The sequence below is a fragment of the Peromyscus californicus genome, unplaced genomic scaffold, assembly GCF_007827085.1.
Source record: "Peromyscus californicus insignis strain IS unplaced genomic scaffold, ASM782708v3 Scaffold_3__1_contigs__length_106647218, whole genome shotgun sequence".
NCBI classification, from domain to species: Eukaryota; Metazoa; Chordata; class Mammalia; order Rodentia; family Cricetidae; genus Peromyscus; species Peromyscus californicus.
The window spans coordinates 46476104-46503064 of NW_026294551.1; the positions used below are offsets into that span (position 1 = coordinate 46476104).

The 26961-nt window shown below is 50.3% G+C and overlaps 1 protein-coding gene across 3 annotated transcripts in view; it reads left to right on the plus strand.

Annotated features, from left to right (window-relative positions):
• Abr (ABR activator of RhoGEF and GTPase) overlaps window positions 1–26961 on the plus strand; it is a 205111-nt gene that overhangs the window by 83480 nt on the left and 94670 nt on the right. For all 3 annotated transcript variants that reach the window (XM_052755997.1, XM_052756000.1, XM_052755998.1), the window contains exon 2: window positions 24990–25174. In XM_052755997.1, the coding sequence (XP_052611957.1) occupies window positions 24990–25174 (185 nt within the window). The remainder of the gene's footprint in view (window positions 1–24989; window positions 25175–26961) is intronic.

Sequence of the window (26961 nt, forward strand, 5' to 3'; positions counted from 1 at the left end):
TTGTCCAACCCAAGGTTGTGAAGAACTATCTCTGGATTTTCTTCTAAGTATTTCATAGCTGCAGCTTTTACATGTAGGTCTCTAATTCAGTTATTGACTTATGTATGTGAATGTTTTGCTTGCATTTATTTATGTCTGTTCACCATATGCATGCCTAGAGGCCAGAAGAGGGCATCAGGTCCTCTGGAACTGGAGTTACAGAGGGTTGTGAATCACCATGTGGGTGCTGGGTCCCAAAACCAGCTCCTCTCGAAGAGAGCCAGTGTTCTTAACCACTGAGCCATCTTTCTGGCCCCTTTAATTAATCTTTTTTTTTTTTGCTTCTCAAGACAAGGTTTCTCTGTGTAACAGTCCTGGCTGGCCTCGAACTCACAGATCCACCTGAGTGCTGGGATTAAAGGCGTGTGCCACCACCACCTGGCTTTTAATTAATTGCTAATTAAATGTTTTCGTTGTTTTGTAGAGACTGGTTTCACTATGTAGTGTAGGCTAGCCTCAAATTCCTGCCTTAGCCTACTGAGTGGTAAGATTACAAGTATGAACCACTATATCTAGCTCAGTTAATAGTGTTGTGGTTTTGTTTTATTTTTCAGAGTCCCATTGTGTAGTCCTGGCTGGCCTGAAACTCACTGTGTAGATTGGGCTAGCCTTAAATTCATAGATACCTGTTTACGGTTGCCTCTCCTGAGAGCTGGTGGTTAATGGCATGTGCTGCCATGCCCAGTTAGTTTTGTTGTTGTTGTTGTTGTTGTTTTTCAAAATAGGGTTTCTCTGTGTAGTTTTGGTGCCTGTCCTGGATCTCAATCTGTAGACCAGGCTGGCCTTGAACTCACAGAGATTCGCCTGGCTCTGCCTCCTGAGTGCTGGGATTAAAGGCGTGCGCCACCACCGCCCGGCCTGAGTTAAATTTTTAAAATTATCATTATTGTGTGTGCACATGTATGAGCACATATATGTTATAGTTGGGTGTGTGTAGGTCAGAGGACAACTTTGTGGGGTTCTCTCCTTCCACTTTCACATGGGTCCCAGGGGTTGAACTTGGGTTACCAAGCTCGCCTGGCAGGTTCCTTTCCTGGCTGAGCCACCTTGATTGATGGCCCCAGAGTTCAGTTTTGAAGTGAGTTCCGCTTCACTGTCTTGCGTTTGGTCATCTGGTTGTGAGGTTGTACGGGCACCGTTTGTTGTTGAGTAGATTTGGCACTCTCGTCAGAAGTCAGTTGATTGGAGGAGGTGCTTGCCTCCTGTGCCCAGGGTCCAGGGTTTGGTCCCAGTACAAGAAAACAAAACAGAAAATCAGTTGGCTACCTATAGTGTCCCCTTTGGGAGGCTAAGGCAGAGGACATTAGATTTGAGACCAGTTAGGCCAGAGAGAGAGAGACTGAAAAACAAAACAAAACAAAACGAAAAGTAAAATTCCTTGAGCACAGATACACAGGTTTATTTCTGGGCTTTTCAGATCTGCCCTGGAGATGTTTGTTGGAAGCCACGGCCCAGCAGTTTTCTGCCTCTCTGTAGTCCTGGAAGTTCCCACAGGACGCGTTACTGGGCATCCCATGGTGAAGGGTTCTCCCGAGAGGCTCCCACAGCTAATCACTTCCCGCATCTGTCAGGGTGATCGCTGGGAGGTTGCAGTGGGGCGCCCCGGGGCAGGCCTCTGCCAGGGTGCAGGTCCCAGGGCAGGGCCTGTTTGTGTGCAGCCCAGCTACTGATTGGGTGGATGCCCTGAATGCCACAGGTAGGAGAGCTCTGAGGACTAGGTGGGAAAGAGAGCCAGGCTGCTGGAAGGAGGAGACATTCCTGGCACTAGAGGCATTCACACTGGCTGGCCTACGAGGGAGGGTGAGCCCTGCATCTATGGGTAGGCACCCGGAGGCTGGGGGACACCAGCCTTGCCAGCTCTCCTGCAGACATGGGCCTTTGGGGGGTGGGGCCTGGGCGAGTTGACCCCTCGACTTTCTGAGCGCTTCTTCTGTGAAGTTGGGGGCATTGGTGGGCTGATAGGTTGGGTGGGTCTTGGAAGCTATGTCTTAAATGTAGAATGAATAGAACTTTCCAGGAAGCTGGGGTCCCTCAGAGTGGGACTGAAAGTTTGGTGGCATCAGGGGGATATGTTAGCCTGCAAGAGAGTCCTGAGATTATGGGTACTTTCATGCAGCTAATACCGAGCGTATGACTCACAGCGGGTTATGAGCCTGCGTCTGTCAAGTTCTGATTTGTCCTGTTTTTTTGTTGGTTTGTTTTGCTGTGTTGGAGATGGAACACAGGGCTGTGTCCATACTTAGCAAATGCTCCTACCACTGAGCCACACCCCCAACCCTGGACCTGTTGACTTCTGAGAGTTGGGCTACCTGTGGGCCCAGAGAAGGGGTGGGCTGCAGGATGCTGGCACAGCAGACAGGGAAGGAGTCTCGTGAGAGTAGAGAGTACCACAGCACAGTCTGTCTTTCCATGTCTTCCACGGCCTCTGAGGTGCATCTGCTGCAGGTGGCATCCACTGCGGTGGTGACACTACACTTATTAGGGATGGGGGACGAGAACCCAGTGCTCACTTCATGGTCTTGATCCCTTAGATTCTGCCCCCGAGTGGAGTCGGGAGCAGGGTGTCTGAAGGCTGTGCACCCATCTCCTCCCTCTTCATTTGTTCTCCCCACTCACCCACCCCCAAGTGAGAACAGAGCTGTGCGAGTGAGTCCTCGGAGTTGCTCACTGCCTGAGGATTGCATCAGCCCGGTCTGGCAGGCTGGAGCGGGAGCCTGTTGCTATGGTGACTACCAGGCTTCAAACCAGAGGGAAGGATGAGGTAGTGGCGGGGTGTGTTTTCCTCACCTTGTGATGTGGCTGTGGGATAGGCACCAGTTGTGGTGGGCCTGCGTCCCCCCCACTTCGTGGAGGTGCCATCTACTTCAGCAGGCAGGATGGGACTGTGCCAAAAACTAGTGGGCGTCGGGTGTGTTTAACCAAAGGACACAGGCGGCCCCTCCGTGGCTCCTCTGCCTAGTTTTGGGGTTGAGGTGAGACTAGAATTTCACTACGTGAGCTAGATTCTGGGGAAAGACAAAGGTCCGGGTATGCCCTCATCTCCCAGAGCTCCAAATGCTAGATGTAAACCTGCTTGGGCTGCTTAGTGCAGCTTTTTCTTCATCTTTGTCTTCCTCCTTCTCTCTACTTATCCTTCCCACCTAACAGCATGTCATTTAACTGCATATAACAGACTTGGGCAAGCAGTCAGATCTGTCTTTCATCTGTGTCTCCGGTGAGAAAGGAGACCAAAGTCTGTCTTGGCACATTGGGCACCTGTCAGGTATCAGCGTCACGGTAGACCTGCCCCATCCTTCTGAGTAGCCTGTGCTCACTCTGCTCAGGAAATGCTACCCCTGGGTAGCAAAGCAGCAGAGAGCGTAAGAAATCACAATCCTGGGTCTCTGTGTCCTGTGCTTTTTTTGGATTCCAGAGACCTCTCCAAATCGCCCTTAGAGTGTCAGTGAAGGGACGCACAATCCATCCTTGGGTGGGAAAGTCACAGCAGTGTCTCTGCAGGGAATGTCCCCAGGTCTGTGTGGGGTATGACACACGGAGAGGCTGCTGTGATTTCTAGACAGGAGTGATGATAGGTGTGGGGACTGCATGGTACAGCCCGGAGGCAGAGGAGACCTGTCAGGGCAAGACATTGACAGAACCTGTGCTTGGAATTTAGCTCAAGCTTGGGCTTTTCCCAGACCCTCAGGACCCTTTGGGGATAAGGACCCGTTGTCAGAGGAATTCTCAGAAGTGATTAAGAGTGAAAAAGCTGTGTGGATCTGGAGGAGAACCTGGGCCTGTTGAGAGCTCACAAATTGGATCTGCCTCACTGAGCTTATGAGGAATAACAGCCATAGCTGACACGCTTTGGAATTCACTCAGGATGTACTTACTCATCCCTCCTCACAGAAACCCTTTGCATTGGACGCTATTGTTAACCCATTTTGAAGGCAAAGCAGAGGCACAGAGAGGTTTCAGTGACTTGCCAAGGTCACACAGCTGATAGGAGGGGGAGCCTGGGATTCAAGCCAGGCAGTCTGGTTCCAGAGCTTGAGCTCTTACCAGATGTTCCGCCGACTCTCGCCTTCCAGAAAGATGGTTGTGAGTCAGCTCATGTGACCTCCTCCACCCGGGAGAGACAAAGAGGAAGGAGCAAGTGTACAAGTGCACACCGACCTACTAGTGCTGGTGGGACAGCTGGGGACAGTGCCGTGAGCTGCGTGTGTTGGTGGTTGTACTTCGTGTTTTTGTAGGAGTGTGGGGGTAGGGAGGCCACGTCTCTGCACCTCCCACCTCTCACCTCTTCCCTCCCTGAGTGGTTGGGGGGGTGTTGCATGGACCGTGTGTGTAGACAGCTTGCCCAGCTCTGTGGAAGGGTCCTGGGCTCTCAGGAAGGAAGGAGTCCAGGTCTCGGGCTGAGAGTGAGTGGCAGCCACGGAGGGAGCGGGCTGTCACACTGGAGAGTACAGCTGCCATGTGTGAGGTCCGTCCTGTTGTGCCTCTGTTACACTTGGCAGAGTGTGCGCTACCCACCCAGCACGCAGCTGGCCTTCTTGGGCTCTTTCCCAGGGCCAAGACAGTGGAGAAATAAGAACAAAAACAATAACAAGAGTGATGATAATAATAGCCAGCAGCAACACTTGTTACATGCCAGGCACTGTTCTGAGGGCTTCACTAACTCATTTCGAGGTTGCAAAAACCCTGAGATACTGAATGCTACTGTTATTTCATTTTATAAACACAGAGAAGTTAAGCAGTTTGCCAGAGTCACACAGTTAAAGGTGGGGTTTGAATTCAGGTAGCCTGGAAGTCTGTATACTACCATGTCCTCTTGTGGCTCCTGGAGAAAATCCCCCTCTGGCCTTCTCTCCGGAATCTCACGTGTGTCATTTGCCTGCCCTCTGCCCCATGTGCGGAATGTGATTTACATTATTAGCCAGGCCCTGGTTTTTGTGGGAGCAGTTTCCTCCTTTGTCCTCATGTCCAGGCATGGAAGGGACATTTCCAGCTCTCTTTGGAGCAGAGGTGGCTGGCGCTATATAGCCCTACCGGTCTACCTAGAGCAGGTAGGCCCGCTAACCTGGAGGCCTTGTGTCCTGTGTCTCTTGGCCTCTTACTCTGTCTGGCCTGTTCTCTGCAGCTCTCCTTGCTGGGGCAGCCAAGCACAGACATCTGATCCTCTCATCATGTCTGGCCTTATGCTTGTTTCCTGTTGGAGGCTGCTATTCTCTGGAGATGCGGCTGGCATGTCTTATAGCCAGGTGGGAGGGTGGGACTCTCCAGACTGAGCAGGGGACCTAGGTGGTAGAAGGGAGGTGGGACTCAGAGCCAGGGCAAGTAATACCATGGGGGATGTCCTCCTCCTGGCCATGACCACGACTGCTCAGCATGCTCCCAGAGACACTGCCCACTGGCATCAACCTGATGTGGAGATCGATCGGGCTCTGGAGTAGGAGCTGAGGTGCTGCCTGATGGGGGAGAGGGAACAGCGGAATTAGAGCCTACAACTGCCTGGCAGCCCTGCTTAGAGCTGAGCCAGGCTTGTCTTGTGCCAAGATGCTAATCACAAAGCAGAGTGCATTCTGCTAATGAAACCTGCCTTTGCAACCCCAGAGACTGTGTGTCAGCCACCTTGAAAGGGTTCTTTTTTTTTTTCAAAGATTTATTTCTTTTTATTTTACGCTGTGAGAGTTTTGTCTGCATTTTAAGTGCAGCATGTGTACGCAGTGCCTGTAAAGGCCAGAAGAAGGCATCACAGATTTGTCTGGAACTGGATGGTTATGAGCCCCAAGTGGGTCCCATACTCTTAACTCGGGTCCTCTGCGAGAGCAGCAAGTGCTCTTGAACATCGAGGCATCTCTTCATTCCCTTGCAAGGGTTCTTCTCCCCGGTATTGATCCCTCTCTGTCTTCCTTTCTGAAATACATATTTTAGTCAGGTGTGGTAGTACACACCTTTAATCCCAGCATTCCGGAGGCAGTAGTATCTCTGTGAGTTCCAGGCCAGCTAGGGTTGTATAGTAAGACCATGACTTCAAAAATAAATTTTTATATTTCTTTTCAGATAGCATGATCTACATGTGTATATCTCTTAAATTTGCCATCATTTTAAGTGCACGGTTCATTGGACTTAAATACAGTCACATGATTGTACAACCACCCCTAGCCATCCCCTGGGGCCCTTCTCATCTTGCAGAATGAAGTTATCTCATTCAGCAGCAGCTCCCCACTGGTCTCTCCTAACACCAGCAGCTCCCACTTTCCTTTGTGTTTCCACAAGGGACACTACATTTATTTATTTATTTATTGAGACCAGCTTATTTCATAGAGTATAATGTCCTCAGGATTCATTAGGAGTCTAGCATGGGTCTGAATTTCTTCCCATCTCAAGGTGGGAGCTAGTCCGCTGTTTATAGGTGCCACACTTGTTTATCCTTTCGCTCCTGAGGGACCCTGTGTTGCTCCCACCTCTTGGCTCTTGTGAAGAGTGTTTCTGTGAACAGGGGTGTTCCCCACCGACTTTGGGCTCCCTTCGTATGTTAGTAGGCTATCCTTGAGTCTTAATCTTGGCTGGGTCTGTGGACTTGGACAATGGTAATGGCAGAGGGCAGGAGTGGCAGCGTCATGAATTAGAGGGCCTGGCTCTGTGGTATCAGCTTCTACTAAGCTATCATAAGCCTGGCATAGTAGTACCTGCTTGAGATCCCAGTCCCAGGCAGGCTGAGGCATGAGGATCAGAGAGTTCAAGGCCAACCAGGGCTACATAGTGTCTGGATAGCCTGATCTATATAAATCCCATCTCAACAAAACAAAGCAAACTCTTTAGATTTGGAGGCTCCTGGAACCGGCACCTGCTGGAGTACATTCCAGATTCCCTCCCCCTCAGCACCCAGAACAAAGTGTTGAGTTCTGGTTCTCTCAGCAGAAGGGTATGTATCTGTAGCTTACCATGAGCTGGCATAGGCCTTGTTAGGAAAAGAGGAAGTGTGGGTGTGGCACCTGCGAGCCCAGGATTGGCCAGATGACCACAGAAGAGCTGGATTTCCACGTTAGGGTTGTTGGTTATGTTATAGGGTCAAGTTAACCCTTGAAGTCCTGACTTAACACAGCAGAGACTGCCTCTACACATAGGTCCATTGCAGGTAGGCAGGGTTCTCTGTGCCCTGTGGATAGTCGGGGACCTTGCCTGATGGAGACTCCGTTATCTGGAGCCCTGGCCTCCAAGGCCCACGGCCTCAGGGGATGAGGAAAAGTGAATTGTGTGTGGTTTCTCTCTGCTTCAGTCCAATGTCCACCTAAATGTTGATGGCCAGAACTGATCGCATGACCTTGTCCATCTGCAGAACAGCTGGAAACAGTGGTCTTGACTGTGCATCCAGGAGAGGAGAATGGGATATTGTTGAGTGCTGGTCCTGTTGGACATACCAGGGCCATGACACCGGTGTCAAGGAAGAAGGCCCTCAACCCCCGCTCTGTTTCAGGAGTAATCCTGGCAGGTGGGTTTGTGTGTCACTTGGGCTGAGCTTTTTACTGTCCTTGTCTCAGGGAATCCTCATCACGAACTTGTCATTCTGTTTGACTGTCAAGTGAGCCATAGCTCCAGGCCACAGACTCAACTGAGGCTGCCTGCCTCAGTGTGATGGCTGTGCTTGCTGGCAAGCATTTCCTGTGCTGGGACGGACCAGAGTAGTGGATGTTAGAGGTGGCGGGGCCACAGGAGGTGGTGGGGCCACATCTGTGTGTGTCCACATCTGTGTGTGTCCACATGTGCATAAGGATATGGGCTTCACTTTTCCTGGGCTCAGACCTCACCTGGCTTTGCTTCCACATCCCCAGAAGGTAATGCTTCCATAAATTTGAATGAATCTTCTTGTCTCTCTGTGAAGCAGCAAAATCACTGGCGTGCTAAAGCCAGGGGAAGGCACGCAGTGAAATTGGAAGGACCTCTTTTAGTTCTATTCAGTAGAAAAAAGAAATTTCTTTGAAGGCTGGGATCGGAATCCAGGTGCTTACACATGCTAGGCGAGTGTTCCACCACTGAGCCACAGCCTCAGCTTCAGTGGTAGAGTGCTTTTTAAGGTCTGGGTGGAGAGCCAGCAGCTGGAGCTGAATGCCATCGGGTGTCTTTCTAGACACACTGGGCGGAAGTGCCTCTGTGTGAGAGGGTGTGCAAGAGTAAACACGTTGGGAATGCCTTTGTTGACTTTCGTAAGGAAGCGTGGAAGCGTGGAGCCAAGTGCCTTTGGGGATTCTGGTCCTGGTGGCTGCCAGCCCACAGCATTGCTCTCAGCTCTCCCCGACTCTTCGAAGCCTCCAGACACTTTTCTCTGAACTGCCCCTTACTGCTTCTCAGCACCAGGTTGAGAATCATTTAGTTTTCCATGAATACCCTGAGGACTTCTGAAACCATGGAATGGGAGAGGGTCTCTGAGGGGGACATTGCAGGCAGGTGATAAAGAGCCTGGGGATTTGAAGATCATCATCACAGTGGTCTCTCAACTCCCCATCATGCCTCCTGGCTGCAGCCCCTTTGTGGCTTTGGGGCTGAACATTTCCCACTGGGGACAAGGGGAGGAAGAGAAGGGCCTTAAATCAAACCAGACCAGGTTCCACCCTTGTTTTCAACCCTGAGAAGGTCCAGAGGAACTGTTAGCTCTGATGGGGGTTCGAATCCCTAAAGATTTATCAGAGCAACCTCCTGCTCCTACACCTTAAATAATCAAATCAATTGTTCCGGGGAGAGTTTAAGAAGCTTTTTAGGGACTTTTCAGCCAGTCAGTAGCTCCCCAGTGTGTGCTGTGTGAATCCTGTCCCCAGTGCCAGAGTAATGGTTTACAAACCAAGGCTCCTTGCCCTCTAGTCTCCTGCCACCTAGTGGAGAAAACAGAACAGAAAGAGCAGAGAGACAGAACAGGCCACAGCTAACCTCATCTCACCAATTCCTCAGCTGATCTTGTTTCCTCAGACTGAAAGCTTCTATGTGTGTCCTCATCCAAATGGATCTCATCTGAACTGCTGCTTAAAAGCCTAAAAGCTTAACAGACTCTAGTTTCTGGTCCTCACGCCTTACATACCTTTCTGCTTCCTGCCATCACTTCCTGGGATTAAAGGCGTGTGTCACCATGCCTGACAGTTTCCAGTGTGGCTTTGAACTCACAGAGATCTGGATGGATCTCTGCCTCCAGAATGCTAGGATTAAAGGTGTGTGTGCCACCATTTTCTGGCCTCTATGTTTATCTAGTGGCTGTTCTGTTCTCTGACCCCAGATAAGTTTATTAATGTGCACAATATTTTGGGGAACACAATATCACCACACAGAAGATTTATTATTGTTCTTTTGGTCTGGTTGACTAAATGATTTATTGTCTGAGAAATGTCCTCCTCATCAAGAGTGTCTCCCATTGTTCTCCAGGATGTAGTAAACATCCCAGTTACAGATGAGGAATTGGAGGTGCCAAGAGAATGAGAAACTTTCAGAAAATGTATAGAGCTGGGATCTGGACTAGGTCTCTCAGAGCCCTGGCTTGCCTGGTCTCATTGAAGTGATAGGCTCCTGTAATGGAGCTGGGGTCGGCTCCTACCCCTGCATCTGGCATGTGATATCTTATGGGGTGTTTGTTGATTGGCAGGATTATTCACACATGCTTCCCCTCCATTATGGGAGGAAAGACACGTGTTGTTTGGTAGTGTCTGTCCTATATGTTCAGTACACATGTCACTGCCTTTCCTACGGAGTAATTGGGATCTTTTTCCCTCCAGGTGTGATGTTGCATGCCTATAATCCTAGCAACTCAGCAGACAGAAGCAGGGGGATCATGAAATCAAGGCCAGTCTGGGCTATCTAATGAGGCCCTGTCTCTGCAAAAGAGATGTAGGAACTGGAGGGATGGTTTGATGGAGTAAGAGCACTTGCTGCGCGAGCGTGAGGACCCGTGTTGGATCCCTAGTACCCTTGTGAAAAGCCAGGAGTTGCTGCGCACACTTGTAACCCTAGCCTGGCAGCAGGGGGTGGGGATTGGAGACAGGACAATCACAAAGACTTGCTGGCCAGTCTAACTGAACAATGGTGAGCTCCAGGTTCAGTGAGAGACCCTGCCTCAAGGGTGGAGAACGATAGAGGTACACATACATGCCTGGGTGCGTGCGTGCGTGCGTGCGTGCGTGCATGCACACGTGACACATATATTCCAGAGAATCTAGAAATTGTAGTTTGCCTGAAAAGGGAATTATGTCAGAGCATAAAAAGACTGGGTTCAAAGAGCAGGCTTTAAGTTGCAGCTCAGTTGTTCATTACCCGATGGCCTTGGTTGACACCTGCAATTTCTTTGAGCCTCAGTTTATGCCCCGTTTATGTACAAAAGGGTAGACAGCCTGCCTGGCTAGCAAGGATGAGATGAGCTCCTAGCTGTAGGCTTGCTGTGCGCACTAAGAAACAGGGTGCAGGCTCCAGTCTGCATTTCTGCCCACCCTCAGATCGTGGAAACCGGTGAAGATGTTTCCTCTTCTACTCAGAGCCAGTTAGCATACCTCCTTCCTCTTGTCCAAGACCCCAAGATTTCTTTTGTCTCTGATTTTGGAGCCCTGGCCTTCGCCAAGGGGCCATGGTCTCTGCCTTCCCTTCCCAGAGGAATCTTGGAGGTGGATGATCAGATCACCATCTCCATGGCAACCAAAGAGGTCCTTCTGCACTCCCACAGCGGGCCTTGAGTCTGTTCCCAGCAGTGGGGGCGGAGCCAGAATGCAGAACTCCAGTGACATTAGCCACACATCCAGCCGTGAGCTGCCACATGTCTCTGGCCAGGTGACCAGCTGCTCCTTGCTGTGATTTAGTGATTTAGGGTGAGGGTGGGGGCCATTTTGTGCTCCACGGATTTGCTGCATGCTGACTCCTAGGACCTGGTGGGACCATGGGCTACCCTCCATGCCTGTTCACAGTATATGGTCAGATCAGAGCAAAGCAAAGCTCTTCCATCTACTGCTTCCTTCTCTATCCCCAGGCAAACCCTGAATCCCTTAAAGACTTCTGCAAACCCTGCTTCTTGCCAGCAGCCTTCCCCGTGCTTAGAGAGTTGATAGCTGCTGAATTGATGGTGCTGCCTAAGGCACTGTAGGGCTGTAGGGCTGCTTCAGAGTCTGAGCTCCATTGGGCTTTCGATAGAATTCTTATCTAAAGCTGGTGGATTTCTGCTTTTCTAAGAAGTAGAATTGCCCACGGTCAGGGCAGTATTCATAGCCCTGATGCTCCGCCTACCCACATGGATTCAGCTTGAGTGTCTGGGATAGAGCTAGTCACCAGGAACATCCATCACATGTGAAGTTAGGAACGTATGTCTTAAAAACTCAGCATGTGAACCACAATGGTCCTTGATGCCTTCCTCCATGCTGAGGCTACTTAATGGAGGGTGATCATTGGCAACTGATGGGAGTTTGTTGTGGCCTTATCGGCCATCAGTTCCACCAAAGCCCCGGTTTTGTTTGTTTGTAGTTTTTTTTTTTTTGTAGTTTAAGAACCAGGAGATCCTTCAGGGCACTCATCCTGGGATGCAATCAAGGTTGTAATTATAATAGCTGTTGTTTATTTAGTGCTTGCCCTGGGCATTGCATATATTTTTCATGAAAACTTGATGAGCATCAGGTTTAGAGGTGTAAAACTGGTGTCCCAGCACGTGGGAGTGTGGAGGCCCACGGATCAGGAGTTCAAAGCCTGTCTTGATCAAATAGCAAGTTTGAGGCCAGCCTGGGTTGAATGAGACCCTATCTCAAAAGAAAAAAAGTAGCTAGGAATGTATAAAAAAATTAAAAATAAAAAAATTGCAAATTGAAAGTGCCTTTAAAAAAAACTTAAGGATGCTAGAGAGATTGCTCAGTGGTTAGAGCACTGTTGCTCTTGCAGAGGACCTGGGTTTGGTCCCCAGAACCCACATGGTGGCTTACAGACATCTGTAACTCCAGTTTTAGGGGGATCTGACACTCTCTCCTCCATGGGTGCCGGGCATACACATAGTACACATACATACATGTAAGCAAAACACACATACATATAAAGTAAATATTCAGTTTGTAGAGTCCATCCCCTGGGCTCAGCCCCCAACACCCCATAAGCAAATTGAGGTGGTACATACTTATAATTCCAGAACTCAGGAAGTGGAAACAGGAGGACCAGAGGGACTTCAGGTCATCCTCAGCTGCATAGAACGAGGTTACATGAGACCCTGTCTCAAAAGGGGAGAGGAAGAGAAAAGTAAAGCAAGACTCATGAAGTACAGATGTTATTAATCACCTATTTTACAGATGGGAAAACTGAGGCTCTGCATGGTTAAGTCTTGTGGCTGGTAAGTAAGAATATTGAGGGTAGAAGTGGTATCTGATTCCATAGCCTGTGCCCTTGACCACTGTGTTATCCCATGTATGGGACAGCAGGTGCTGAGAGGAGGTGGCTTGTGCCAGGAGAATACCTCATCTTGATGTTAGGCCATGACCAAGGGCTCCACGTGACATCACCTGGTCGGCACAGTCCTTTGGGCTCTGAAGGTGTCAGCCCTCCACCCTTCTGTGTTCACTGGGTGCCACCTTAGCCTCTACTCTTACCACACCAAGTTCTTTAATGTCGTCCTGACAGACACTCTGTTGTGTGGGCATTGTCCTTATCTTACAGAGAAAAACTGAAGCTCAGAGAGGCTGGGACTCAAAGAAACCCAAAGCCAACCAGCTGCTCATCTACATCTAGTATTTAAATCGAGGCTTCCAGCTTCATGGCAGCTCAGCTTTGGCCTGGGCAAGAAGACACTGGATATTTGTGGCCTTGGGAACTGGCTTTCTATCAGGGTAGAGGGAGCCAAGGACAAGCCAATAGCAGAGGGGGATAGGAGGCTGTGAAACGAGGAGGCTGTGAGACGAGGCTTGCGTCTGATGGACTTGGGGGTTCTGTAAAGACTGTCGTATCAGAACAGATGGTAGGAGTGAACTCTGGTTATCCACGAGGCTGTGCTTGTATGCAGGGGCTATGGACAGAAGTCCAAGTGTCCCTGGGACTCAAGCAAGCCCTGTGGTAGTAGGACAATGCAGGCACCCAGAAGATGGTGTCCATTTGGAGCCTCATGATGAGGGGAGGGTGGGCCACTCCGTGATAAGTGGCTGTGGACGCTGTCATAGCCTCCTTCCCAGCAGTACCCTGAAACCCTGCCGCCTCGACGCATCCTGAGCTCAGAAATATAGTGACCAGCCCAGACTTAACCTCTGGTTCTAACATTCTAGCCCTCTGTTCGGCTGTTTAGTTTGGGGACTGGGAAATGGCTGCTCACTCAGCAGGAGGAAGGGTCTAGTGCCTCCAGCAGCCCCTGCCTAACAAGACTGTTCTCTGTGCCCTGCTCCCTTGGAGTGGGCAGCGACAAAGCCTCTGCCTCTGCTTTAGTTCACCTGCTCAGGATCTCTCCTGACCTTTTTGTGGAAGAGTAACTCTTCCTTCACCGGCTCTCTTCTCGTTCCCCTTGCTAATGAATTTGGCCTTTGCGTCCCCCTCCAAATGTGCTGTACCAGAATCCCAGGTGCCCCCCGTGTCCCCACACCAGGACATCCTTCCATCTTGATTCTCTTCTAGACCTGTACAGCTCTTGCTCTCTAGATTTCAGCTTCATGTGGCTTCCATGGCAGCCACGCATCATCCTTTTTAGTCCCCAGCAGCCCCTCCTTGGACTTGGGTGCCGCCTTTGCTCTGCCCCCTCTTTCCTTCATTTTGTTTTGTTTTGTTTCCAGTCAGGGTTTCTCTGTGTAGCCTTGGCTGTCCTGGAACTCGCTCTGTAGACAAGGCTGGCCTTGAACTCAGAGATCCACCTGCCTCTGCCTCCTGAGGGTAGGGATTAATGGTGTGCACCCCAACCCACCCCAACCCAATCCCCCCCGGCTCATTCTTTCCTTCTCCATCTAGAGTGATTCACAGAGTCTAGCCTCATCCCAGCTTCTTTCTGCCCTCCTTCCCTGACCTGCAGGCTGCTGGCACCTGTTCCCAAGATGTCCTGGGTGCTAACATGGTCTCCTATATCTGAACAGACTAGAAGTAACAGGAAGGTCAGATCTTTCACCACACAGTGTTTATATGAGGGCTCTCACTCTTTTTGATCATTCATTCATTCGTGGGAGCAACATGTGTTGTGGTATAAACACCGGGGATCCAATAGGGCATAAAATGTGTAAGAATCCACATCCTTCGGGAATTTACGTCCTCATTATGAGGAGACAAGAAATAGTAAGAACCTCAGAATAAATGACCTCATCTGTTAGACGATGGAGTAAGAGCCATCAGCCACATGGAGATGGTTACTGCTTGTGATTTTATATTTTTGGTTGTGAGCCTAGCCTTTAACGGCTGAGCCATCTCTCCAGCCCTGCTTGTGATTTTAAATGGCATTCAGGGTGGAGCTGCCCAAGACAGGTTTGTAGGAGGTGGAGCGTTGGCCATGAGATAAATGAAAGTTCTGATATGTCACCTGGAGTCCACTTTGAAAAATTGGTGATATACAGGTGGGGTGGCTCACACCTGTAATTCTAGCACTTAGGAGGCTGAGACAGGGTAGCTTTGCTGAGAGTCTAGGCCAGCCTGGGATGTAGTGTGAGACCCTGTCACAATACAAGACAAGAATACTTTGCTGGGACCAGGTGGGGATGGCCCATTTTGTGGCTCTTTGGTAGACAGAGCACCTAACTAGCACACATAAGGCCCTGGGTTTAATCGTCAGCACTAAACACAAAAGAAAACAGGTGGAATATACTGTAGGGGGGAGGGTGAGAGCAGAGAGACCCATCCAGAAGGGCTTTCTCTGAGATCTGAGAATATGTGCCACTCAGCCCAGGTGGGGGAAGTGGTGCTGAGTGGTGACTCTGCTCCACAGGTGGAGCCGACAGGGATTTCTGATGGGATGGGTGTGGGTGTAAAAGAACCTGAATGACTGTCAAGAGGATGATGCCTCCAGCCGAGTGGGGGAAGCTGTGATACAGCAGCCGTGTGGCGCCTTGGTTAGATGTTTTACACTGGGATGCCTCTTAGACATTGAACTTGAACAGACAGGCAGTCTGGGTAACGGAGGGAGGCGTGGGCTGAATATATATCTGAGCGTTGTCAGCATGTAGAAGGTGTTTCCGAGTAGGAGACCGGATGAGGGAGAGACGCATTGGGAAGACGTCTTCAGTTTCCAAGTTCTCAAGTCCTGGGCTGAGGAGGCAGGAGCCCTCAGACCCTGTGCTGAGATAAGTGTTGGGCAAGGAGGAGTAAACATCTGTAGAACAATTCCTGGAAGCCACATGGAAGGAGGAGTGATCCACCACCCTGAATGGGGCTGAGTTAAGTGAGGACTGAGCTCTGACCATGCTTCGATCTAAGTACCTCCCCTCTGGATGTCAGGTGAGAGCTGTTTCTCCTTGGGTTCCAACTTTGTTCCTTCCCAGAGCACAGGTCAGAGGTGAGGACTGATTGTGGGCCATGGTACATTTTTGTTTCAGCCTCGTCTCCATCTTGATTTCTGACACCAAGGCCAATTGTTACAGCTGTCATATTTAATGCAATAAGAGACCAGGACCCTGTCTCTGTAGGTTTAATGTCAGATGCATGTCTGATGTACCATCCTACTGTCATTCCAAAGAGCATGATCTGGCCCTTGTGGTACACCAGGAAATAGCAGCTGAGCATCATCTAGCTGGTTCTGTGATCTAGCATCTGGCTCTGCATCTCTGCAACAACTGTGGGTTGGAGCTCTACAGGCAGGACCTTACTTGCTCTCAGTCCACACCTGCTACACCTGAGCCCAGAGTCTGTGCCCAGGAGCCTTGTCCCCCTTTCTATCCATGGTACCTTTGGTCATTCAAGCCCAGAGGGTCCCCTTCCTGGCTGTCCCTTGTTGACTATCTTCCACATCCAGTCTTGTTCCCTGACTGTTGGCACCACCCTTGGCAATCCACAGGAGGACTGCTGGCTCCACTCTAGATTGGCCCCTCTGTCTTGAGTGGCTTCATTCTCTTGAAGCTGTGCTGCTCTTTGGGCTTTAGTGGTTCCCTGCTCCTGACTGGAGTTGACTCTGGAGGGTAACGTGCTGGTCCCTCCACAGCCTGATCCCCCTGGACTGCAGTTTCAGTCACGTGAGTCAGCTTCTCGGTGCTGTTCCTCCCCTCAGCATGGGAACCTCTTCTTCCTCCATTCCTTCTCAACATGGGTTGTTTCTTTATTCACGGGCATCCTTGAAAGAAGTCTCCTGCACGGTATTTCCATGTCATTGTATGTCCAGATTACACGATGGAATAGCATTGGTCCCAGCATGAAATGACCATTTCAGTCCTCTTTTCTACCTAGACCCTCAGCCTTGGTCAAGTAGTTAAACTGCATATGCCATCATTGCCTCAATTATAAATGGAAATAGTACAACTCAAGTGATTCTTAAATTCCTAAACCTTTTCCCCTTTCTTGAGACAGGTTTGTGTAACCCAAGCAGGCCCTGAACTCTCAGTGATCCTCCAGTGTGTGCTAAGATCACAGATTGTGTGCCACACTGCCAAACCCTTCTTAAATCTGCTGTGTGTCAGGTGTGGTGGTGTACATCCATAACCCCAGCACTCGGGAGGATGAGGCAAGAGCATCCATGTGAGTTCAGAAACAGCCTGAGCGACGAAGTGAGTTAAAGGCTAGCCTGAAGCCCATAGCAAGGCCTTGTCTCAAACAGGCAAACAAAAACCAAGCCAGCTACCCAACCAAACAAGAAAAACCACACTTTTAAAGTTCACCACATCCTAGGTATCCAGCTGAGTGAACATGTCTGCATGTCTCTTTACATAAGCGACATGTGGATCGAGGTGGAGAAGGTTCCCATCACCCGTGAAAGTTCCCTCATGCCTCTCCTAGTCAGCACACTTTCCGCCTCCAGCCCTGGCTTTCCTTTGTTCTTCAACTCTATGCAGCAGAGTCCTGTGCCGTGTACTTCCTGTCTGGCTGGTTTTGTCCCACATAGGGTCCGTCAGATCAACCGTTGTGGGGGAAATGAAGGTACACGTCCAGTGCTGCGCAGTTGTGTGCCATGGTGTATAAGCATTGGTCACAGGAGCTCCTGGGGCAGGACAGCTCTCTGAAGACTGTCCTGATGTTGCTTTGGTAGGACCGATGGTTAGGCTTGGGCTTCCCTCCATCCTCTTCCCTGCCCCCCGGCCAGCTGCCCCCCATTGGTTCCCAAGTAGAAAATAAATTTATCGCTTTTATTACTTACAGTTAGCCGTGATGTCACCCCTGCTTGGATGTCAGGACCATTCCACACCTGGAATGATTATATCCTGTACCTGTAGGTCCTTAGAGTTCCCGGAAGAGGAAGAGAGGACTCTACACCTTTCATCAGTGTCCGCGTGAAGCTTGAAGCCCCCAGTGTGTCTGTCTAGCCATACCCGTTGGTCCCCGGTTCAGGACAGCCTCAAGGCAAGATTGTAAAGAGTAATCTCCCCACGTTGGGCACTTGAGGTGGTAGGAATGAAGTCTAGCCACTTGGCTTGAACTTACCTCTCACTGGCTAGTTCTCTTTGTTGTATGAATCTGTGTTTGAGGGCCTGTCATCTGGCATCTCTCAAGTATACTGGCTTCATTACAGACTGAAAATAGGGTAGCTCACATTCACAGGTGAACGTCTTCTGTGGGTGACACAGGATTATGCCTGCGTAGAGACTCCACACAGGAGCGTATGTCAGGAGGAACTGCTGAGAGGTAGCTGTGTTCTGTGACTCCATAGCTGGGATCCCTGGGCTAGTAGTGGGCTGTCTCAGCAGAGCCCTGAATCCTGCCCAGCCTCCAGGCTTGACTCAGGATCTAGTCTGTGCCCCCTTCTGTTGTACCATTTCCCTCACCCCCTTGCTCACTCAGTGTTCCAGCAATGGTGGCTATTTATATTCCCCTTAAGGGGCCCTGCTGTTTCATACTTGTGCCATTGCCAAGCCTCCTCCTTGCCTAGAACTCTGCTCCCGGCCCCCACCCACCTGGCAAGCAACCGCACATCGTTCGAGAGTCAGTTAATAATATTAACAATAGCAGCTGAGATTTATTGGGTGCTTACTGTGTGCTAAGTGCTTCACACTATCTTCCAGTGAGTCCCCTAACTGTCCCTCTTTACATTCACCAGCCGGTATCGTTGAGAAGGGGCTACCTGGTGCTAGGCACAGGGAGGTTGAAAAGCGTCAGAAAATGGAGGGAATATTTGAGTCTGTCCTCTCCATCCCTTGCTCTTGGGAAGCGATAATCCCTTGAGTATTTAATCCTCTCGCCCCTCTTCTCTACTTCACCATGCCCGGGAAATTTTATAGCATGCTAGACTGTCTTTCTTCACTGGGAGGTAAGGGTATCACTTAGAAATGTGTTCACTTTATGTGGCAGAAAACCTGACATACTAGGGCTTCTGTTTCCTACTTAGTAAGAAATGAGGTGGACTGACTGATTCTCGTTGGCTCGGTAGCTCACGGCGTCTTTCTGAGGACGGGGTCCATTTCTGCTTCGTGTAAAGCCAAGCAGGGAAGAGGAGGTGGTAGAAAACAAGCGTCCTGGGAGCAGCGAGACCACATACTCCTTTTCTTCCAGTTTTCCAGACTCTGAATGTTCGATGTTTTTTTTCCCTTTCAATTTGCTTTTGTTTGGTTCTTTGAGGGGGTGAGGTGGGGCCCAGGGTCTTGCTGTTTAGCCCAGGCTGATCTTGAACTCATGATTCTCCTGCCCCAGCCTCCTAAGTGCTGGCATTATAGATGCGAGCCACCACCCCCGGTTTTTATACTCATGTTGTCTGTAGTCTCCCCAGCTTCTGTGGACATCCAGACCTTCCTGGGTTTTATAATCATGTTGTCTATAGTCTCCCCAGCTTCTGCGGACATCCAGACCTTCCGGGTTTTTTTTTTTTTTCAGACATACTACCATGCTACTGTCACTCTTTTCACTTACATGATGACAAATGTCACCCACATAATGTTAGGTGGTTGTATATTATTGTATATTATTGTATATATTAGTCTGTCTTGAAGTAATTTACTCAGCCAATTCCCTATACGTAGTCATTCAGATTGTTCTAAATATATTTTTGCAATCATAAACAGCCTTGTAAGTCTATTTAAAATTCCTTCAAAATTTTACTTGTATGGGTATGGGTGGTTTTTTGGGGGGGTTGTTTTGGGGTTTTTATGTTTATGTTGCTTTTTGAAACAGGGCCTCATTATTTGCTCTGACTGACCCAGAAATCACTATGTAGACCAGGCTGGCTTCAAACTCAACAGAGATCCATGAGTCTCTGCCTCCCAAGTGCTGAGATTAAAGGTGTGTGCCACCACACTTGGCCTTGTATGGATGCTTGCCTGTATGTGTGTCTGTGCATGGTGCCCACAAAGGCCAGAAGAGGGTGTCAGATCCCTGGAACTGGACTGATTGTGAGTTACCATGAGGGTGCTGGGAATCAAACCCAGGCTCTCTGGAAGAGCAGTCAGAGTTCTTTACCACTGAGCCAACTGCACAGCCCCCATACGAGTATATTTTATGAGTATTTTCATTAATTACATAGTCTTATCTTAGGGCACAGTTTTGAATTATTCTGAGTTCATGGCTGTGCTGACTACTAAATCTTTTTGTGCCATTTACCAGATAAACTGAGCAAAGTTGTAGCAGTTAAATATACCTTTCAGGAGCTCTGAGAGTGTATTCCTTTACAGCTTTGGGCTTTATTAATTACTGCTATTATTTTGTGGTGCTGGCCTTCATCCTCAGGGCCTCACACATCCTAGACAAGAAGCCTATCATTATTTTTTAAGTTCTTGTTAATTTGATAGGAAAATTACACCAAAGGGGAAGGAAAAGTAGGTTGCATTTTCTTTGATTGCAGTGAGGTTAACCTTTAAAAAGAATATCTCTGGCCATTTGCTGTTCTATTTTAAGTTTTCTTCTCCTTTCCCTTGCTCATTAGAATATGACATAATTACCCTTTTCTCATCGGCTTGTGAAAGTGCTTTCTCCAGGTACTGTGTGAGGAACACAGGGAAGTTCGTAGGAGAGGGTGCAGCCAGCTGGCTTTGAGGGCGAGAGAGGGTCTCATTGATGGGCAGAGGGCTGAGGAGAGGGCTTAGGCACCATAGCAGCAGGTGCAGTGGTCTAGGGGTGGGACAGGGGATGGGTAGTCATGGAATGTTTTCCTTGCTACACACACCGTCACAAACAGTGGTGGCTTTAAGCCACAGAAAGTTATCTCACACTGTGCACGTTATAGGCCCCAGACCAAGGCCTGTTGGGAAGCCCTTCCTTTTAGGCTTCAAGGGTCGAATTCTTGCTTGCTTCTCTCAGCTAGTGCTGGCTGCACATGTTCCCTCCCTGTGTTCACGGGGCCTTTTCTGTTTTTGTTCTGCCCTTCTGTCTCCTAAGGACTTCAGGGGATTTAACACCTATGATGGGTTCATCCAAGATGATTTCAGTTTGAGGTCTTCCACTTGGTGACATCTTCAAGTATCTTTTCTTTCAAATAAGATCATATTTATGGGTACCAGGGTTTAAGACTAGACTCTTTGGCTTATATACTCAGACACATGTAGGAACCCAGAAATGATCTGATACTACAGGGCAGTAGGAGATGATCTGGGAAAGTGGAGGCCGGTGTGCACTACGAGGAGTCTCCAGCTGCTAAGTTTAGGCTGTTTGAACCATTGGAGTTAGCGGAGGACTGTGGCATGAGGTGTGATTGGGTTGGAGCTGGGCTGCTGTGGGGAGAAAATTGGCAAGAGTAGGGATTTGAGGAGATCCATGCACAGTGGGCAGGAGGGGGCTGGAGAGACTTGGAGGTCTCCCATCATCTGCTGAACTAACCTCAGGTAAAAGTTGGGGACTGAAAGATGCATGTCCAGGAAATAATCAGAGGTGGCCGTGTAGCCCAGACCTCTCCATGGAGTGTTAAAAAAAAAAAAAAAAAAAAAAAAAAAAAAAAAAAGGGAGAGGACGCAAAGGAAAGGGTGGCAACCGTCTGGAGGGTGCTGTCCCCCGCCCCATCATTTTATTATGAGAACTATCAGACATGGAGAAGAGTTGAGAGTATCGCACACTGAACAGCCCATTTACTGCTAGCTAGAGTCTATAATGACCACTTTCCCGTGGCTGCTCCCTTTCACATCTATCCATCTCCCCATCCTATCCTCTCTTACATTTTATGTATCTCAGAATTGCAGATGACTCCTTCAGGCTGGCAGATCATTAACCAAGCATTCAGTAGTCAGTGAACTGCATAAATATTAACTGTACTAAGATTTGGTAAATTCTGGTGACTGCGTGTCTCTGTACCTCAGATCCCTGCCAAGGTAAGGGATGGTTCCATTGGCCCAGGAGGTTCCCTTGTGCCCACTGTCATCAGCTCCTGTCCACACCCCATTCCCAGAGGCCGCCAGTGTTTTTGTGGTTAGTGTTTCCAAACATTGGTCAGCTTTGTCTGTTCTAGAACATTATACAAGCAGAAGCATTCAGGCTGTGCACTGGTATCTAGCTTCTTTCACTTAGCGTAGTATGTTCGAGAATTACTAATGCAGTTCCTTTTTGTTGGCCTGGTGGTAGTCTGTTGTAAGAATCTGTACACAGCGCAGTTTTTAAGAGATGGATGTTGAAAGATTCCACCACGGAGGTCAAGAACAGCGAGGGTAGTTGGAGAAAACTAAATGCAGTAGTGGTTCATATAACATGGACTTCTCTTTCTCTCCCCACTCCTAAACCTCCTCGCCTCTTGACTTCTCTTTCATAAAAGAAGTCTAGGGGCAGATCATTCCAGAGTCAAAAGGAGGCCATCATCCCATCAGTGACTCAGATTCTTAGTCTTCTGTTCGGTCATCTTCAATTCTGCCGTCTGTCTTCAAAGTCAGCTTATGGTTGAGCATGGCTGCTGTGGCTCCAGCCGTGCAAACTGGCGACAAAAGGAAGAACCATGAGGGCAGGCCCAGGGTCCTACTTCTTACTGTTGTTATCATTGTTATTATTATTAAATTATATGTGTGTGGTGTGTTGTATCCTTGTTTTGTGAGCGCACACCCATGTCCACCCAACACCCCCACCTTGAGACGGGGTCTTGCTATGTATTCCAGGCTGGCCTTGAACTTGTAATGACCCTTCTGTCCTGGCCTCCCAAGTGCTGGGGTTACAGGTCTAGGCTACCACGCCCAGCTGTTCCACTTGTTCGTTAGTGAGGACTTAATCACATACTAAGAAATGTGGTCCCTCCACTAGCCACTGAGCATAGTGCCACTCCAAATACAGTGGGGTTTCCGCCACCAAGAGGGGAAGCCGAGCTCACTGTCGGCGACTTCCATCGTCTTGCTTTCTTTTGAGACTAGTGGCCAGGCCGCATCCGCTTAGTGTTCTCCCCTGTGGCCTTCAGAGACTGAAGCCTGTTTGTGCTAGGTTTTTTTTTTTTCCCCAGCCCTACTTTCCTAGAGAGTTGGTTTCTCCATCCTTTTTTATTTTTATTATTTTTCTTTATTTATTATTAAGAAATTTTTTTTTCCTTTTACATACCAACCACAGATCCCCCTCTCCCCGCCCTGCCGCCCCCCGTTTCCCCCCGCCCTGTTTCTCCATCCTTTCATGTAGCCCTTTTCCTAATAGAAGTGTTCCATACTCCCAGTATTTTATGAAAGGCATGAACAAGGAAGGAGTGACCTAGAAATGCTTGTAGAGGACACTGTGCCGGTCTCCATGTCTGCACCCTGTACTCCGCTCCTTGGTCAACCTGTCCCACGCGGAGGGCCAAAGGCAGGTGCTGGGAGTTCTTTGCAGTGAAATTCAAATGGGATAAGATAGCCCTTGAAGACGCAGACAGACCCAGGTTGGTATCCTTTCCTTGATCTTAGGCAGATGTCTGAGGCTTAGTGGCCTCTTCTGTGAGAACTGCTTTGGAGAGGTGGTTAGACCGAGCAGGAGTCGGTGGGGTCTGATGTGCATACCAGATAAAAGGGTGCCAGAGACCCTCCTTTCTCGTGGGAGATGCCAGGTATTGTATTAGAAGTGAACCAGGGCATAGTCTCTTTTAGCCTATCTGTGAACTCTACCCTTGGGTAATACCTTCTTTCCTGTGATGCCTGATACAGGTCAGGCTAGCTGTTGGCTAGGCCAGGGGCCACCATAGTTCATTCACCCATACTCTTAGCTCCAGAATGACCAGGGAGTCCCAGAGCCCCTGGAGGAGTAAAGAGGTCTGTGGGTTTTTGTGTACATGCCTGACCTGAGGAAGTATAGCCTATGTACCCAGACAGCTTCCTGGGCATCTGCTGAGCCCTGGGAGAGGAAGTCGGCCTGAGCAGGTGCAGAGAGCCCAGGGGAAGCTATTGACTGCCAACAGCCAGATTGGACTGAGTGTAGCCATGGCCTGGCGCCCCAGTGACCCGGTGACACCATTCTCAGGCTGCTGGCTGCCTGTGGGCTGGTGTGTTATGACAGCGGAGGAGGAGCCTGGGCCTCCACAGAGAGCTTGACTCACGGGCCTGCCTGGCTTAGACCTCGGGCCTGCGATGGATGGTGCATCTTCCACTTGTTCATTCTGCAACTCACGCTTTCCAAGAGCCTGCTGGGTGTCATTTTGTGGGTGCCGGGCACCCAGCCACAGCCGAAACACTCAGTTCCTGCCCCTGAGGCTTCCAGGAGGCCATGTGCTATGGGTACTGTAAACTGGGTTCCCAGGGAGAACATCCTGGAGGAAGTGATGTCTGAGCAGATAATGGGACAGGCCCAGCCAGGCTCCTCTGACATACTGGCCACAGTCCCCAAACCCAGGCCTCTGCCAAGGTTTAGGAACCATATGACAAATCCGTGTGTTTTCAGCAGGTCCAGTGTGCAGGGCACTGACTACCACCAAGGGCTCCACGACTCTTGGTTTGCTTTCCTCTGTGAGACGTGGTACCAGCTCCTTCTGGTCTTCCAGAGGCTGTACTCTTGACCCCTCCTCACTGATGACCCTGAACCAGGGTTCAAGTGGGAGGAGACCTTGCACCTTGCTTGCAGCAACCCCACTGTACTTTCAGATCTCCTGACAGTGGACTGGAACGTTGGAAACAACACCCGACTCACTGGCCAGTCGCTGGCTGGGAACGTTGCAGGGGTCTTCGGGAGGCTGCCCTATAGCTCTTGTGCAGAGCCTAGCGGTACTATCCTGGTGGCCTACCGTGCTGCCCGCCCTCAGAGGGTACCTGTGTGGGCGCTGGAGCTTGTGTGGTGCTGGGAGCACTGAGGGGTTAACAGAGCTCTACTTTCTGTCACCTCCTTCTCTCCCTCCTGCTCTGAAGGAAACGGTTGGAATTATAGACACATTGCTGCCTTTTGAGGAGACTGCTGCTCACCCAGTCCCTGCCAGGCCTGGGCACAACCCCTCTCTCCCACGCCTGCCTTCCTTGGGCTCTGTCCTGCATGCAGGGCCCCATTCAAAGGACTGAGGGCCTCCTAGGGCACACTTTCTGGGCCCTCCTTACCCCAAAGCTGCCCTGCTCACCCCCCAGGGATTGAGCTCAGTGTACAATGGTACCCAGGGAGGAGGGACCGAGGAAGTGACATCGCTTGGCCCGCCCCCACCTCCTTATTCCCTATAAAAAGCAAAATGGTGACTCAGAGAGAAGAGTTGGACTCGTCCTGCCTCCTTCTCCCACTGTTAATTTTTAGACGTGGAATTAGGCAGGAGGCAAAGGAAACACAGCTCCACATACGCAGCTGACATGCTATTAGGCGGGTGGCGACAGCAGAGCCGCTCCTCCCCGACTCCCAGCAGCCTCTGACGGACTCAGCAGAGCCTGTGCCTGTGGAGCTCCCACCCTCCTCCCCAGGCCTGGCTGTGCAGCCCCTGCCCTGGCCCCGGGTGCATGGTGCAGCAGGGACCATGGCAGCTGGGGGCCGGCGCCGGCGCCCACTGCGCTACCAGTCCCTGGCAGCCCTGGTGGAAGACTCTCAGTGGCCTTTCTTGTTCCTTGTCTCAGACTTCAGCTACGGTGCCGAGGACTACGACGCAGAGGGGCATGAGGAGCAGAAGGGGCCCCCCGAGGGCTCGGAGACCATGCCATACATCGACGAGTCACCCACCATGTCGCCCCAGCTCAGCGCCCGCAGCCAGGGCGGTGGGGACAGCATCTCACCCACCCCACCTGAGGGGTTGGCACCTGGGGTAGGTACTCCTGTTTCCTCTTCTGGGGAGGGGAGATAGGACAGCTTGTGGGAAAAGTGGGCCAGGGTCTGCTTAGGACAGTGTTGGCAGTGGGACTGGGGGAGGGCGGGCCTGGACCCCCAATGCCCTGTCATCTAGCTCCTCTTCGAGTACCCCTTTCCCTGCTCTGCCAGCTGTTGGTTCTGCTGCCTCCTGGGCATCCTCATTCCCCTTCAGCTATCTCTTAGTCTCTCACCAGGATAGGGAGGGGGCTCTGGAAGGACCAGGCTTCTCGATCTGTATGTGGCTGGGTGCACAGTGGCCTGTGGACAACGAGTGTCCCACAGAGCCAGGACTGGTCTCAAGTCTCCCGTGGGGTAAAACATAGTGCTTCTGTAGTGTTCCCCAGGACTGAGGGCCTCCAGCTCTGTTCTGTTCCACAGGAAAGGAATACGCCTAGGGTGCCTAAGTTCCCTGCATCCAGAAGAGGCAGGGACTCCCCCCTCAGAAACCTTCGGTAAGGAAGATTAAGTGTGCTTTGACAGGGCAGGGCGATAGGAATGTGTGGAGGATTGTAGTACTTATAATGAATGCAGTTCCTGGTGACAGGGACGGACACTGGGCCCAGCTCATGAGTATACGCTTCTGAAATACATGAAATGCAAGCCAGGCAGAGAGATTCCTTGGGTCTCTTTTTCTAGAGTTGGGGAAAAGAATCATAGCCATTTGTTTTGGTGGAGGGAGCTCAGTTTCACAGGTTCTTTTGGTCCAGCTTGTCCAGGTATATTTTGTGGGGTTCTCTTTCCTCTCTGAAGCCCCTAGGGAGCTTCAGCAGTACTCTGTAATGCATTTCCCTTCTCTAATGCCTAACACCCCCACCCCACCTGGAGGCTGCCTGGACTCTACCATTTGGAAGAACCCTGCTCCTTCCCACCCTCTGCAGGCTCTCACCCCCTCTTCACACACTGGGGTGGCTGTTATAGCCTTTGGCAACAAGGGCCTTGGCAACCAGCATCCCACTTGGGGGAAGCCACATTGTTGTCATAGCAACAGAGGCCTAGGCAGAGCTCAGCGGCTGCCAGGTGGTGCAAGTTTGGGAAGGGATGGTGGGGGGCAGGTAAAAGGTGGAGGGGATGGGTGTGGGTATTGGCCTGCTTCAGGTTCCCCACAGCCAGCATTCTTGGGTGTTGTTACCCTAAGGAGGGGTAGTGGATTAGAGACAGCCATTGTGGCCATGTAGAGGCAGAGTGTTTGGACCAGTGGAAGAGAGGCTGTTCTGGGACCTGGACTCAGACCAACCAGGAGAAAGAAGGAAGAGAGAACTCTGGTTCCCCATCTCTGCCTTCTGGTTGTAGGTCAGTGGGGTTCAGATCTCCCCTAGGGCCTTAGCCCATATCCCACTGTAAGCAGCTGCAGGATGATGCTCCTATGTAATCTCCATGCAGGGCCTGGGCTGTGCATTCTCCTCACTTGTCTCTGCCTCTTGTCTCTCTTCCTCTCCTTCCTCATGACTACATTGTAGGAGCATTCACCCATGGATATTTGGATTTCCTGGTGAAAAATCCTACCCGTGCTTTATGCAGAGCAGGACTATGTGGTCCTGGTGTTCTCAGCTTTGGGTAGCAGCTTCACTTTGCTCCCATTGTTCTTGGTGGTCAGAAGGGAATAACTTGAGTGGAAGATCTTGAAATGTTAAATTTTATAGAGAGAACAGTCATCTGAAGTACTTGGGGCCCTCTGTACCGATTTTCACATCACTGATAGGTAGGGGGATCATTCATGCCAGTTGGGAATGGCTGGGACAATTC